The following is a 15,910-nucleotide window of genomic DNA, read 5'->3' as shown; positions in this document are numbered from 1 at the left end:
TTTCCAACGTGATATCAGCTACTGTAGCAAGTGAACATGAAGATTTTCATGAACACTGTTACTGAATTGTAATATCAAGTTTAAAAGCAGGATTGCAGTAAAAATGCTTAGAAAAAGTAGAGAATGGCAAAACCAGGATGGTTCAGGGAGCTGGCAGTTTTCACTGTTTCTTGATTTTACTTGCCATTTTCTGGTTGTGAGAAGGGTAGCATGAAGTAAGAGTAAACTTAAAACTGATGCACATCTACACTGTAAAATTCCCACTCTTCCCTTTCATTGTGCTGCCAGTAACAGTAGGTTTAAGCTTTGTGTTGGTAAGACAGCCAAACGAGATGAAGAAAACTACAATTCAAAGTTCAGCAACAGATTTCCACACATTATGGAAAGTAGAACATGACAAATGGCACTTTCGAACAGAAGTGATTTAACACCCATGTTGATGAGCATGGCAACCAAAACAAAACATCGATTTCCCAAAAGAGATACCCACTGCATATGTCCAAAAGAGGAATCAATTGGAAGTGCACAGAACAGCCATTCTGTCTACTGAGGGAAATGCTAGAGATACTTTACATACAGTTCACATATACACAAGACACTTAAAAGAGACTCAAATAGGTTAAAAAAAAAAACAACCTCAAACTGACCCATTAAACACAGAAGTAAGTTTGCATACTAGAGAAAAATCAGTGAAATCTTCCAGATTTAGAATTTGAAAAGGTAAAAATAGAAAAGGAAGCTCTGAAATATAGTAATTTGGGACCTAGCTCTAGCTAAGTGCACAAAACCCTCTCCCCAGGGTTTTCAGGATCAAGTTCGTTGCTAACTTTTAATTACGTTTCCATGCTATAGTTTGATTCTGTATGAGAATTTTAAAAAGAAACAAACAAACAAACAAAGAAGTCCTTCAAGAAAACTGTAAGAAAAATCTATCTGAACACAACTTCTTTCTCTTGAAAATTATTTAAAGATCATTCAAAGAGTGAGGGATCTGGCAAAATGACCTGTTTTATCTTGTTTACATGTAGAAGAGTTATTGAGGAAGATAAGTGACTACTTTGAAGATCTGCCTCATTTCTGTTCCAGTTTACTGAAAGCATGCTTGCTATAGGTTGCTATGTGTTTCCAATCAGAAGTTGTTAAGTACACAAAATAAGGCTGGATTTTATTTGCAGAAGCACATGTTCAAAGGTTAAAATTTATTGCTCTGAAAGCAGTATCTTTAAACCAGGGTAATACTTTAGGGATTATTAACCCTCTAGTTATGCGATTGCTTTAAGTAGTTTTTTTTTTTTTTTTTTTTTTTTTGGTAAAACTTACCAGCAATCTATTCAGTATTTTCAACTTTAATCCTTTAAACAGTTGCTCACCAAAAACACAAGAAAGATACTTTTCATCAAGCAGCTTGTGAAGTACTGTTGTTTAGGTGCTATATTATATATAACTAAAAACAAGAGACATAAAATTGGAGCCAAATCAACTGCAAGTATTTTGGTCCAACACCATGAGTCATGAAACACCAGTACCAGTCCTCAGAACGATACTTGCTTCCTTTCTGACTGTGGGCATATCATGTAACCTATCACTTTTATCACATCTATAAAACTAGGGACACTAAAGCAGGGCTTCTCTGAAGATTGATTAGTTGTTAGCAAAGTGCCTTGAAGAAGAAAAGCATACCTTAGACTACATCACAAGAATATCTAAGCCCTTAATCCTAATTGTGATTAAAGCAATGATCAAGGTATACTCAATTTTCAGAGGAATTCACTAAACTTTAAACCCCACTACCCAGAAAAGTGTGATTTGTATGGTACAAAAAGATCAGGAACATATCAAACAGGACCTCCGACAAAAACTTTATGCATCTAAGCAAGATATACAATTCAAAATGGCATTTCCAAATCAAAAAACTCCAAATATGTGTTATCTGCAATTGCTTATGGGTTATACAATCACTAATGCACATATGAGAGAGCATCAAGTATGTGTTACCTTCTATCCCAAGAGCAGATTCAAAAAATATATTCACTCTGGATGTTAACATATACAAAAAATCATGCTCCTATTTCAGCACCCTTATTTAGTTTGCTGGAGGAGTACAGGCTTATTCCAACACACACTTCTGCATCCAGAGCGTGCGCTAAATGATGTATCCCTGCTCATCCTGGATGACGTACATGGCCAGTCATGTTTTGGAACAGCACTCAATGTTTTTAGCGGGACACACAACTGCGATGATCTCACTATTTAAAAAAGTAGGCACTGGTTTTATGATAAAAACATTTGCCAGCTGTTTTCATACTCAGAGAGCACAACTACTTTTTAGCGTGCATTTTGGAACAAGCTCTGTTCTGAGAGGTACCTCAATAAATGAAGAGGTTTAATTTAGATACATCCTGCATGCTCTTGGTCTGCTAAGGTAGGACAGACTTCACACAATCTCTCACGTGAGAGTATGAAAAAAAATATTTGAATTTCGGCAAAGAAATGCCTATCTGACAGGAATATAAGCCATGTGTACAGCAAGAATGGTAAGCACTAAAAGCAATTGATTACTGTGTTAGCTCACGAAAACAAGGCTACACTAAAGAATGGCTGAAGGACTCAATACTGAGCATCCAAAAATCCATCTAGCTATACTCTAATCAGGATAAATTCGTTACAGTAAGTGGGAGCCCTACACTGCATGGTTCTTCAGGAAGGAAGCCAAGTATCAATGGAGGATTTTCTGATCATGTTCACGGTTCTGCTAAAAAGAATTGATTTAACCTGGATTGCAAGTTCAGGCTTTTGAAATCCTTCTGTGGTAAATCTGCTTGCTGAGCAGTAAGACGCTCTCATTACCCTCAGTATTGGTTCTGTAGCAAATTGTAAATTCTCTAGATTTCAGAATAGCAAGACCTTCTTTTAGTTCCAGACCACTCTTTCCTGGCATATGCAACGCTGGTGCAGATCATACATGACATATATTGCGGCTACTTTAATGAATGACAGAAGTTAGCATTAAGAAAGGAAGGCTAACTCATTGTTAGCAGCAGTTAGGAGAACAGCAATACAAGATCGAAGGGTAAATATGATCACTGTACTCCCAACAATTCATTCTTCAATGCTGTCTTCAATTTTTTAAAAGGATTTGTTAACCAAAATTTAAAAATATGGAATTCAAAATAACACTGAGGAAGGCTTCATGGACAGTTGCCATTTTTATTTCTACTTGTTTGTACTGACTGGAACTTTTGATACAGCCTTTTTTCCTGCCAGAAGAGCTCAGTTCAGCAAGGGAAAATAGCTCTGTTACCACTGCTCATTCAGCTCTCTAAGCTGTGCCACGCTTGTCGATAGGTAGTACAGTTTGCCATGCGCTTGCATTTCATGCCCTGAAAGTGAGCCCCAACTAGGGCACTGTATATTAAACCTTCCCAATTAAAAAGATTAAATAGATTTTTCAGAAAGTTTGTTTGTAGAAGTACAGTGAAAGCAAGATCAGCCTCTCTGGCTATGTGTTTTAAAATTTAAATACCACCTGCCTTCCTTCATGAATTAACAGTCAGATTTTTTTCCAGCAGAACTGACCCCAGTTGACAGCATGCCATGTACAGACTGTCCCTTCCTTAAGATTTATACAGCTGGCTATTAATTTTAGGAGGAATGGGTGTGCATGTAAAGCTTGGCTTGAATAAAGGGTAAGTAACAGCTCTGAAATACTGCATTAAATCCATCATTATGTAGTTTACCAACAAACTCCTTAAGTAGCCATTCCACTGAAATTGCAGGCATGCAGTTATGAAGGTATGGGCAAGAAGCATCCCTAAGCCTTACGTTACTGATGTGTCATTAGAGTGGTCACGTGGAGGCAAGGAAACAAACACCTCTTCCTATCACCTTGGCCAGAATGGGACACGCTAAGCTTGTGTACTTTCTTCTCCTCAGAAACAAAAAAGATTTCAGATCATTTTCAAGTGTCAGAGATGGAAAGATTTGTTTATCGTTGTATACATGGAAGAGTAACTTTATGATTAAGGGTTCTTAATATACTTATAAAAACAATCACAAGTATAAACACCTTTAATACACATTACTGATGTACGGGCCAGTTTTAATCTGCCAGTAGTCCCTGAAATTGCAGCTATAATAGCTGTCATTAAAACACTCAACTGCATGTTTGTGGTTATACTGTTATTACCAGGTTTGGAAATGCTCTTGAGAACACTACACATACTTGAGTATACCATCTATACTGTCTGTACAAACAAAACTTTAATAGTTTCAATGGTTCTCACTACGCTTGTTATTATTACTAAACTTTCATCAACCACTTGTTAGAAAGCTAGGCAATCTTCTTCCCCAAAGATTAAATGCACATAAAGTATGTTTAATTTTACATGCACACCCTTTCACCCCAACGAAAGGCTGAGGCAATTCCTGTGGGTGCTAAATAGATAAATTATACATAATATTTTAACAGCTGGAGAAAAATGGAAAATTATAACCTTGGAGCTCAGTTATCACTCTGGCAATCAATCTCTCTGAAGTATGCCAAACAGCACTGCGGTCTTGCTGCCAATACCTTACGGACCTTTCCTATCCTGTCTCTACCCCCTCAGCTGAAAACGTCCTAAGTACAAGCCTCCACGTGGATGACATTTCTGGACTTCCTGCCCACTGCCTCAGAACTGTTTCCCCTTTCCCACCAACCCAGAAAGTCAAAGAGGGACCATGGTGACACAACAGCTCCACAATCGCGTTAAGCAGTCATAAGCCCATACTAGTCCTCCCTCTCCCACCAGCAACTCATCACCACCCCCTCACCGTGCAAGGAGTGCTCATCACCTTCCCCGTCATAGAAGGGCAGTGATCTCCCTTGCATTTGACAGCAATGCCCACTTGAAGTTTTCCTACAACTATATGGTAAGTTACTGCTACACACTGAAGAGGCAGCGATTCTGAGGCTCTGAAGCTACTGACATGCTGGATTTGAGCAGAATGACACACATATGGCTGAGAAGTGACTCTTAGGAAGGCAAACTCAGATTAACAGTCAATTAGCTCTCAAAAACCATCAGTCCCAAAAATTATGGTACCCTCAAACCACTAGACTACATGAAGAAATACAGGTCCTTTCTAATAATCCACACAGTTCTGCTACACTAAATGGGAGGCATAAGAGTGAGGGTGTGGAAAATCATTTATATGCTGTCATTTTAGTTATCTTATTCTCACTCTGGTGTTAAAAATCTGTAGTCTTACCCAGCAATCTTATCCTTCTATGTAAATTTTTTTCTTAAAACAAACTGCCTTATTCAAAGCTTACTATTGTTAGCCGATATCAAATCAGTACAGCAATTCACCATCAGCGTATCTTGATCTAATTATGTTCTGGAAAGAATCGAAATAGATCTAAAGAAAATTCAGATAATGGAACAGGCAAAACAAGAAAGGGAAAGGAGGAGCATAAACAAAAGATAAAAGAACAGAGAATGAAGGATAAAGCTGAGATACAAAAAATGGGATTAGGTGATAGTGAAATTGGGGGGGGTAGGAACAGAGGCATCCCACAAAGGAAGAGAATTAAAAATTAAAAATGTTACTACCATCTAATGTATGCTATGAAATCAAATGTCATTCACTGAGATGTGAAAATGGTATGCACAGTCAAAAAACATGTTTGATGTGGAATCTACGACCAACCAGTGCTCATTTGTAGTATGTCAATGGCTTGCAGATAGTTGATGGAACCGGAACTTCACCCTCCCATTGATCTGCCTCTGACAGATCTGCATTTTGTATTTAGCAATATATAGGAATTGAGCAGTTGGCGTCATGCTCACAAATAGGCAAAAATGCCAATGATGCTTCCAGTATAGGAAACAACCTTGTTTAATCTGAATGATGCTCAATAGAGTCCAGAGATGTTTTGTTGGTGGTGGTTTTGGTTTGTCTTTGAATAAGGGGCACACCAATTACAGGAGCCTTACTTTTTCTATGTCCTATCCCATGATGCAAATTTCTTCAACATTTTCAGGATCCTCTGGATTAAGAAATGAAGAAATCTGCAGATATAAAAACGGCCTTAAAGAGTTTGCTACAGTTATTGACATAAAGCCTTTCCTCAAAAAAAAAAAATCTTAAATATCTTTCCTAAGTACACACTTAGAATCCTTTAGTGCTGGAATTAGAAGGGATGTGTGAATATGAGTAGTGTCAAAATACAAAGGATGCCGAATGAAAATCCACACCTTTGTAAAGGGAAACAACTCATTATAATTTGCACCTCTTTTGCAAGCATACCCCCTTGACAAATAGCTCATTGCAAAGAAATTCATCCAAGATAAAAACTGATATCAAAATACACTCTACAAATTGTAACTAGACAACCATAGAGAGGCAAGTCCCTAGTTATAAGGTATGGCTTCATTCTCCCATATTAATATCAAGCTCTTAAAATAAGATAAAACCAACTTCAGAATCATTTCTCTCAGTGTGGAGGCTTACCTACCCAGTACCTGTGTGTCAGGCACTTCACAGACAAGCATCAGGGCAGTTCTGACCCACTACACTGATATTCCAGACATTTCTTGTTGCCCATTTCACTTAATTGCCACCACCGAAAATGGACTGCTGTAGAGGAGTTTCAGAGGAAGGCCTTTCAGGCGCGTAAGAATCATCTTCAGTTTGAAACAGAAGCCAACAATATTGCTCGGCTTGATCAAAGAATTTCTTTGCTATTTTTTTGAGTCATTTTGCTTGTACTTCTGCCACAATCTTCGTTAAGAGGATTTATTGTCTACTACTTAAAATTTATTGGTTTGCAACAGCCAACAAATGAAGAGATCTCTTTAAAGCACACCATATGGGGAGAGCATGAACATGTTCATTACAGGTAGAGCCGTAATTTCTCCCATGCTGGAGAATCACTTATAAACATCAATAACAAGGGGGAAATTCTTGAGACATATATATTATTCAAACTGACTGTATCCATTAATTTACAAATTTTAAATTAGATTTTTTTTTTTTTAGCATCTGAGAAATTAAGAGAGTAAGAGATTTTCTTGTTGATTGACAATACATCCTAAAATAAAGTCTGGACAAGAATCATTTAAACATTGAACATTTTTGTTATAGCTTAACACTTTTTTCTTTTCCTTTTTTTTTTTTTTTTTTTTTAAAAGGGTCTATATACTAGGTTCTAAATGCAAGCAACAATTGCATCACATTACAGCACTGGAATCACTGTTGAGTATCTGTGAAGGGTAACAGGATAGATAAAAGCTCTCTAAAAAGAGAAAGCACCAGAACTAGCAGAAAGGTGGGGTTGGTCAGCCCTTCATTTGAATGTAAATGTAATTATGAGGCAGGCAGTTTGGCTGACGTCAGACAAGATCTTGGTAAACCATTACCACCAGCACCTGGTAACACAGTTGATAATAAAAGAGGATGAAGTAGTAGATTCCAAGCAGAGTGGCATTATTAGGGAAAAAAAAATCAAGCAATTATTTTAAGCAGCGAAAGAAGACACAGAAGAACAGGATGTTGTGACAACACGTTTACGATCTGTGACCATCATGTACGTGAGCTCTCTCTTGGATAAAGAGAACAGTATGTATCCAGGACCTGCAAGGGGTAACAACAACCTGCCAGTGCAAAACTTCGCATCTGCTCCCCCCTACTCAGACTACATGGGATATCACCATGTGCCAGCCCTGGACAACCACGGACAGCCTGCGGGAACCTGGGGATCCCACTATGGCCCACAGAGGGAGGACTGGAACGCTTATGGCCCAGGACCTTCCAGCACGGTGGCTGCTGCACAGATCAATGGCTCACCTCCTGGGCAGGTCTCCTACAGTTCTGCTGATTACAGCTCCCTCCATCCTGCTGGATCCGGGGGGTTACCTCCTGTAGATACAATTAATGCACAGCAAATCTCTCCCAACAGCCAAAGGCACAGCTCTTATGAATGGATGAGGAAAACGGTGCAAACCAACACTACTGGTAAGCGTATGCTAAATTATTTTTGTTTATCTCAGAAAGCATTTTTCTGCTATCACTGATCTCATAAATAATTAACTTTACTTAAAGCACATCGGTTGGTGGGTCATTTAGGACATTTATTTAACCTACTCTTGTTTAATGCAATTTTAACTGAATTTGCACTAGTTTCACTTTCATCCCATAAAGGTTTTATATGACTGTAGCAGAATGGCTGTTGTGTCTAGATATGGCTGCATCTCATTCAAGCTCATGTGTATCTGTGTTCTAACATTGCGTAAATCTGATGAAAAATATGACACTCTTGAAAATGTTGCTTTTAACAGTTGCACACAAAAACATGGAAATTATTCTGCATCACAAGGTAAAGATCAATTTTATACTGACCTGTTTTACATATTTAAACCTTTAAAGACTTTTCAATAATTTTAAAGAAAATTGTGCTATGATCAAGCTGTAGCAATTACGCAATTTCCTCCTTATTTGCCTGTTTTTCATTATTCTATGTAGATTTATTAAGTGAGAAGAAATGCCCCCAGACAAATAATCTGACTCAAATTGTCATTGCAGACTATTTTGTTTGCAGACCATGTCTCATCAGCTTCTGCTTCATTTAGTTTCAAACTGTTTTTTTCAGTATTTTCATGTACCAGAATTTTGCAGCTTGCTACAGTTAGACAATTAAAACTCACTTTCTCCGAAGTGTCACTCATTGATGTGCCTGTTTTTGTCACAAGCTGCATGCCAGAACTTTTCTGTGTATATTCCCAAGGTGTAAATTGTGTGTAACAATAGATTTAGCAAACCTTGCTAAGGTTAAAAGTAGTAAGTGTGTGTTAGAGAGCATCAAAGAAAATGCTCTAAAGAAAGAAGGGCAATTACAACTGGAGCAATCCTAGCAGACACAGAAAATCAGCACCACCACTTCAGTAACAGTCCTTCAAATGGCTATCACTCAAGAACAAAATTAGTCTAGTAATTGTTTCTTAGTTATAAAGTAGATACAGACTGTTTTCCCATTGTTACAAAGTATAAAATGCCTAGCGCACATTAAGATACCACAATGCCATCCTTCCATTTGGGGTCTTTACAAAGGTCTTCAAAGCCAGGCAGATTTAGAGTCTGTTCCTCCCCCCACCACATCCTTATGTATACTCATGTAAATCAGCAGTAACTTCATTAACATCATTGGAGTTTTCCAGGTGTAAAAGTGATGCAAGACCCGAGCACAGTCCAGAATCAATTCAGACTACTGAATGTCGATGAGGCAACCCTGTCTCTGTCACAGCACTGAGGTTTAAATGCATTAGTATTTTCAAAATCTAAATCCTTGTTTTACACTAATCGCACAGACAAGGCAGACACTGCAAAGTTTCACATATGCTTGCTCACCTTCATAAAATGTATATGCAATGCAGAAAAGCACTCATCTCTGGTCTGAAAATCACAGAATTTACACTCATGCTGAAATATTTTATGAACAATTCTGGACAGGTGAATTGGGGCCTGTCCACAGATAAATGTCCTGAGGCTTTACATTCCAAGAGCCAAATGCTTTGAAGTGTTAAAAACAGCTCAAGACTTCACTGAATTTGGCTGAAGACATCAATCCCGCTTAATAAAAAGGGTTTGGGAAAGTAAAACAAAAATGTGATGCATTTAAAACAAGGGAAGTACCAAACCACATTTGGCTTACCAGTGTCTTTAAAATAATGTTAAGTGTAAGAACTGGAAAACTTTAATACTGACACAAAAAGTTATAGGGAATGAAATTCAAACATAATTGCAAGAGTGAAATTATGCACATAACTACAAGTTAACTTACCAATATTTTCTCTAGAATGTAAGAAAACGTACTTGATATCATTATAACCACTCTTCAAAGCAGAATTGCTTTTTTTCCTTTTGCCCAGATTATTATGCATGATATAAAGTAGCTACCAGCTCCTCCCCTTCAATATTATTGAAGACTAATACAGTTCATTGGTCCAAAATTTCAGAACTATACAGCCCTGAACTTCACAAATACATTTACTTACATATATACATGTATATCCTGAGCAGCACGGAGTAACAGAAATCAAAACACTTCTAATTAAATGAAGGAGCCTACTAAAATACTGACAATGGGAATTATTTTGGGGAAAGGGGTGTTAATGTCTATTTACCCTCTGTTTTTTCATTTTATACAAACATTTTCATTTTATACAAACAATTAAACTTCAGGAAAACTGAAATGAAAATTTACCTGACCAAGACAATCCTTAGGATGAAACGTAACTACTATCTGCTTTCAACAGCTCAAATTTGGTTTGAAATTCTATAATTTGTATCTTCTAACTAAAAGACCATTACCGCATATTCGGAACAACCCTTTTTGTCAAATATATAGACATTGTAGACATATTAGGCAATAAGAAATTTTTAAAAATAAACACCCAAAGTGGGCTTGGTAAAGTTATCTTCCCAGATGAGCTACAAAAACAAGAAAAAGAACACTTGCAGTATTAATTACAGTCTGATTCTGTTTTCACTACAATCAATGTACAAAATGCCCTTCCAACTTCAGTTACAGACTAAAACTTCAAACCATTTCTAAAACCTGCAATATTATGTGCAAAGTGTGTAATTCTATGAGAGCAAGTCTTCAGGGCATGAAGCTTACCGAAGAGAACATCTCTAAACAAGGGTCTAGAACCTAAAGTCTTATAAAACTTTTTGTGAAACTTCAGCTGGGAATGACCTTTCTCAAAAACAGAATGGACTTCAAGGGGACTACACAAAAGGATATATATATACACACACACATTATATATATATATTTTGCAAGGTCAGCTTTAGCTTTTTTTTTTTTTTTTATTATACTCAACACATTTGATGTCATCACAAGCAATGATGTCCAAGTAATTCAGATCACATCACAGCAGAAATGCAGCTAGAAAACAAAACAGAAAAACAGGGAAAAGGGCCAGGTCTTCGCTTTAATGCTAATTTATTTTGCTTTGTAAACTAGTTGTGACATCTATTTTCCACTGGCCTACATTGTCTTCAGTTTTGAGACCTATCTGTCATATTGAAGCAACAGACCCTTTCAACACTTCTCTTTGCTTTGATATGCAGTCTTGTCTCTTCCTTCTCCCTTTTTTCTTCAGGAGTTATATTGCCGGAAAGGGTGATGATTTTCACAGCAAATAAAGAGGCCTTCTCCTAGCTTTATTGTCTTCAGAAGAAATACTCTGTGAATTTTATGGCCAAGGGGAATGGGGAAGACTGCTCCTTTTCTCCACCCCCTCAAATCATGGCTATATTTGCTGATTATATTGAAGCCGGAATAACCCTGTTGAATTTTAACTTCTTTTCAAAGATTAACTTCTAAGCCTTCAGTTTACAAGGAACCTGAATATCTCTACTATTGTTAACATTATAACTATCATCTAGAGCAAATATTTCAAAGCCAACAATTTGTAACTTGAAAAAAACGATGAACTTAAGTTTGATGAATGTTGTAGTCCTGCAAATTTAACCAGGAAAACCTCATACACTAGAAGTCAAAGGGGAAGAGAATTGAGGAAAACATTCTTAATTTTGTGTATTTCAAAACATCTAGCTTCAGATAAAAATACCTCAGTCTATCCTCAATGTTGGCCCAAAATTGAAGAGAACTGAAGAAAAATATTCCTTCGTTTATTTCTGTCCTTTTTTCCTCTGCTAAGATGAAAGAGTCTGACATTTGTTTAGGGCTTGTAAATTCCAAACCAATTGGCTTGTGTTTCTGAATGTAAAAGGGGTTCTTGATAAGATCTCCTTGTCGCTCTTTTGTGTGGCGTGTGCTTCATCTTAACACCTCAATGGATTTTAGGGAACCACTTTAAAGGAGTCTTTGTCTTACAGTTTGTCCCAGAAAACTCACATCAAAAAAAAAAAAAAAACTAAAACTGGGAAGATCAGACGAAAAAGGAGAACTATCTAGTTGGGCTGTTGGAAGTGCAAAAGAGAAAAAATAAGCTTAAAAGTGATCTCTATTATTATTAGAAAAAGAGTTGTTTGAAAAAGTCTAAGAAATGAAAGGTATGTTCTAAATATTATGTTACATTTCTCTTAACAGAATTCATCTAAGAATACTTCTTTTACATGTTAGAGATAGGATGATACCACAATCCTTTTATAAGTATTTTATTGTCTAGTCTTATAAGATGCCAAGTGCCTTCAATTCCAAATGGAAACAGCTCACTGAGTACCCCCAGCACCTTGCAAGACCGTACCTTTTTGGAAAAAAATACATGTATCTATTTAGTATATATGTATATATTATATATATTACTGAACCTGTAAGCTTGACCAAACACAGATGGTAAACAGATTGCTAGTTGACATTTCTTTGTGTTAGAGAACTGATCTGAAAAGCCCAAATACAGAATTAGTACAATTAGTCACAATTAAAATTGTGACTGAAAGTCAGTCTTGAGTCTGATATCATAAATATCCTGTGATATTTATGTCCACGTATACACAAGTCATTTCAACGAACATTGAGATGAAATCCCTTTGAGGTCAAATACATTCAGTACTAATTATGTATGCTATGAATTATTTGACATGCTTCAGGGTATTCTGCACTTAAGCTTTATATTTAAACATATATTTACAGAGAGATAAAGAGGGAGAGAGAGAACTATGATAACGAATATGCTCTTATAACATTTGGCTATCTACTTATTCACTCTGTACCTCATATTCTTTCTCTGTAACAGAGAAAACAATCCTTTGCAAGTACTCTGTAGCTTTATTAATAATGTCTGTAAAATATTTGAGATGTTTGAAAGAAAGATGCTATCAAAAATCCACATATTAATAATATTTCTTTCTCAAACAGGTAAAACAAGAACAAAAGAAAAGTACCGAGTTGTTTACACAGACCACCAGAGACTAGAATTAGAGAAGGAATTTCACTGCAACAGATACATTACAATAAGGAGAAAGTCAGAACTTGCAGCAAACCTGGGACTATCTGAAAGACAGGTACACAGACTGTCCACCATACTCACCCATCCACCAGACACTGCGACTGTCGGAGAGCACAAGCAGCATTCATGTTCTGTATGCAAAGTAGTGCCAAGGCAACCAGGATAGTTTGCAAGTGTATTAGGCACAGAGAATACACTACACAGTCACAAATTAATAAATAAGTTAATTTGACAGAAACCTCCTATTAAGGGTAACTAAACATTACGACATTCATCTATGACAGACGTATGGAAAAGTACTTATTCTTACTTGTATAACAGCTTGCTAGACAGCTAGAAATTAAACACTTCAGCTTAACAATATTTTTGCTATGTCCTCAATAGTTATGACATTCTCCATTTTATTTCTTCTTGCAACCACACAAAATGGCGGCCAGTAAAGATCCAAAGCATTGGATACACTACAGCTGTAAGCCAGGAAAATGAAAACTCAGCATTCAAAGAACAATCAAATGAGATATCTGTGTACTTTTTGTTACGTATTTGTTACCACTATTGCCACATGCCGCATTCTCCCTCAATGAGGTTTCGGCACGTTTTAAAGGAGCATTTAGAGCCTTTGATTTTCAAGTCAGGATTTCTTTTCGCTATCATGCTCACAGGTACTAGAAACACCTATTATGTAGAGGATGCTTTAGGCTATAAAACTTGATGCCAAATTTTTATGCCACTTATGCATGTATACATAGCCAAGACTATCTGCTCAGGAAATTTCCAAGTGCATACTTAGATCTATTGCTTATTTGAAAAGTACCTCTATGTTCAAGTTACATACATATTTAAACACTGTCTTGACTAAAGTCTCCTGAGCAGGGGCCCAGGTATCCTAGCTGTGTTCATGCAAAGACTAGAGGAATTTGGGATAAAGAATTTCCTAAAGTTACTGTGTTGGAGAGCACATTTAGGAAACACGGCTCCGCTGAATGCAAGTATAGCAACTGTTGTATCCAGCCCTCTTTATACAACAGAATTTCAATGGCTCTGCTACATTTGGAAGATAAGGGAAGATTTGGTGATACTGAATAAAGCATCTCATACCTTAGCAACCAGACTTATTGCCCCCAGGTAAATTTAATTAAGAGATCTTTCTTTTTAGAATTTTACAAACTATTGTTCTTTCTGAATATACACATTCAGTTCTCTAAAATATCCTCCTCTTTCAGTAGCATCCTCTTCTTCTGCATTCAATCTGTGCAAGAACATGGAATAGAGAGGGACCAATTGAAGCTCGAAAGTGTAAGGATGCATAGATAAGTAACAACATTTTAGGCTCAAGCACCAGGTCTTTAGAATCATGTCGTAGTGCAGCGACGTTCAGTGTCAGACCCAAATTGTACACGGATTACACTCTGTAGACTACAAATCAGGTTGGATATTAGGAAAAGTTTCTTCACTGAGAAGTGAAAGAAAATGGTCACACCACCAAGCCTGCCAGAGTTCGAGAAGCTGTTGGACAACGCTCTCAGGCATATTCATTTAATTATTAGGTAGTCTCCCCTTCCAACTCAGGATATTCTATGATTCTGTAAGAGGCTCTGGAAAGTAACTAAGAAAAACAAGTTGATCATCAACAAATTCCAACGAATTTTACAGTAGGATGTAGCTCCATTAGAATATTTCCCGGGAACTGCAGTTCTAAAAGATTCAAATCCCTGCTCTGATGTTATGCAACCTAGCTGATTTAGAACGCAGACATACCTGGAGTAACTAGTGATGCTGCATAAAACCAGCTGTTAGTTTCTTTTTACGTAACTGCTGCTCTTCTCTTAAAGCTATCCAATTTCTGACTCAAATTTCCTTCAGGCAAAACATAGACAAAACACATACCCTATCTGCATTTCTACATGACTCATGACTGACAAAGCTAAATGCTTCTTACTGTCGTTACCTGTAAGGTAATAAAGTAAAACCTACTTGGAAAGTAATAGAGAATTTTTTTTCTATATAATATTGTACTCAATATACCTTAAAGGATGTAACAGACTATGAAGTGAGAACAATGAAAAATAATAAGGAAAACACAAACGTGGTTTTCTGCTCATTCACACAAGAAAACTGAGATACCAAAATAGGATTTCAAATAGATAGGGTTCTTTCAATACGAACAATTAGCTTTATTGTCATTAATTCATTGTCATTAAGTAGTGCTGATATAGCTATACACCTGACATACATATGCATAATACATATATAAATATATAGCCTAAAACAAAACAAGAATACAAATACATACACAAATCACTCGATATAAAGAAGAAAATGAACCCTCACCACTTGGGTTTGAATTAATCTCTAACAGAGATGAAAAAGAAAGCTGACAAATTATTCCATAATTGCATGTTCCTTTAAGTATGGCACATACCACTGTCAAAGCTTAGATGATGAACTAGGTGGACTCTGTGTCTAAATGAGAACAGTTTATTCCAATGTTCCTAAATATAATACAAGTTCACTTTAGTGCAGGTCTAAGTAAATAACAAGTTTCTGTTGATTATGATATAGAAAATAAGTAACTAAATAATTTTCTACTGCACAAGTCCAGTGTTGGTGTGGGTTTGTTTTTTTGAGAGGAGTAAAGGGGATATTTGCTTTGCTTTGTATACATATATTTTTTCATTGCTACTATTGCTGTAAAAAGTTGACCGCTACCTTAAACTGATCAGACATTATTTATAACATTGCAGGTGAAAATCTGGTTCCAGAATCGCAGAGCCAAAGAAAGAAAAATGATCAAGAAGAAAATCTCTCAGTTTGATGGCAGCGGGGGCTCAGTTCAGAGTGACTCTGGTTCACTCAGCCCAAATGAAATACCTGGTTCCCTGTTCCCACCACCACATGGAATAAACGGATTACAGTCCACTGACATTCATCAGGTCATAGTTTCTGAATGA

General features: G+C 36.7%; 1 protein-coding gene across 1 annotated transcript; it reads left to right on the top strand.

Moving 5' to 3' along the window:
- The first annotated feature begins 7,568 nt into the window (after window positions 1-7,568).
- Window positions 7,569-15,910, top strand: CDX4 (caudal type homeobox 4). Its single transcript, XM_035541798.1, has 3 exons — window positions 7,569-7,998; window positions 12,869-13,014; window positions 15,704-15,910. Exons 1-3 carry the CDS (start codon window positions 7,569-7,571, stop codon window positions 15,908-15,910), a joined length of 783 nt encoding a protein of 260 aa, XP_035397691.1.

The sequence above is a fragment of the Cygnus atratus genome, chromosome 13 (genome assembly GCF_013377495.2).
Source record: "Cygnus atratus isolate AKBS03 ecotype Queensland, Australia chromosome 13, CAtr_DNAZoo_HiC_assembly, whole genome shotgun sequence".
Taxonomy (NCBI): domain Eukaryota; kingdom Metazoa; phylum Chordata; class Aves; order Anseriformes; family Anatidae; genus Cygnus; species Cygnus atratus.
This window is presented reverse-complemented; position numbering and strand designations above follow the sequence as displayed.

Bases quoted from the DNA above. Each gene is read 5' to 3' on its own strand.
- CDX4 (XM_035541798.1), top strand. From the start codon at position 7,569: ATGTACGTGAGCTCTCTCTTGGATAAAGAGAACAGTATGTATCCAGGA. The intron at 7,999-12,868 runs GTAAGCGTATGC...TTTCTCAAACAG, and splicing joins GGTGCAAACCAACACTACTG to GTAAAACAAGAACAAAAGAA. The intron at 13,015-15,703 runs GTACACAGACTG...ATAACATTGCAG, and splicing joins TGGGACTATCTGAAAGACAG to GTGAAAATCTGGTTCCAGAA.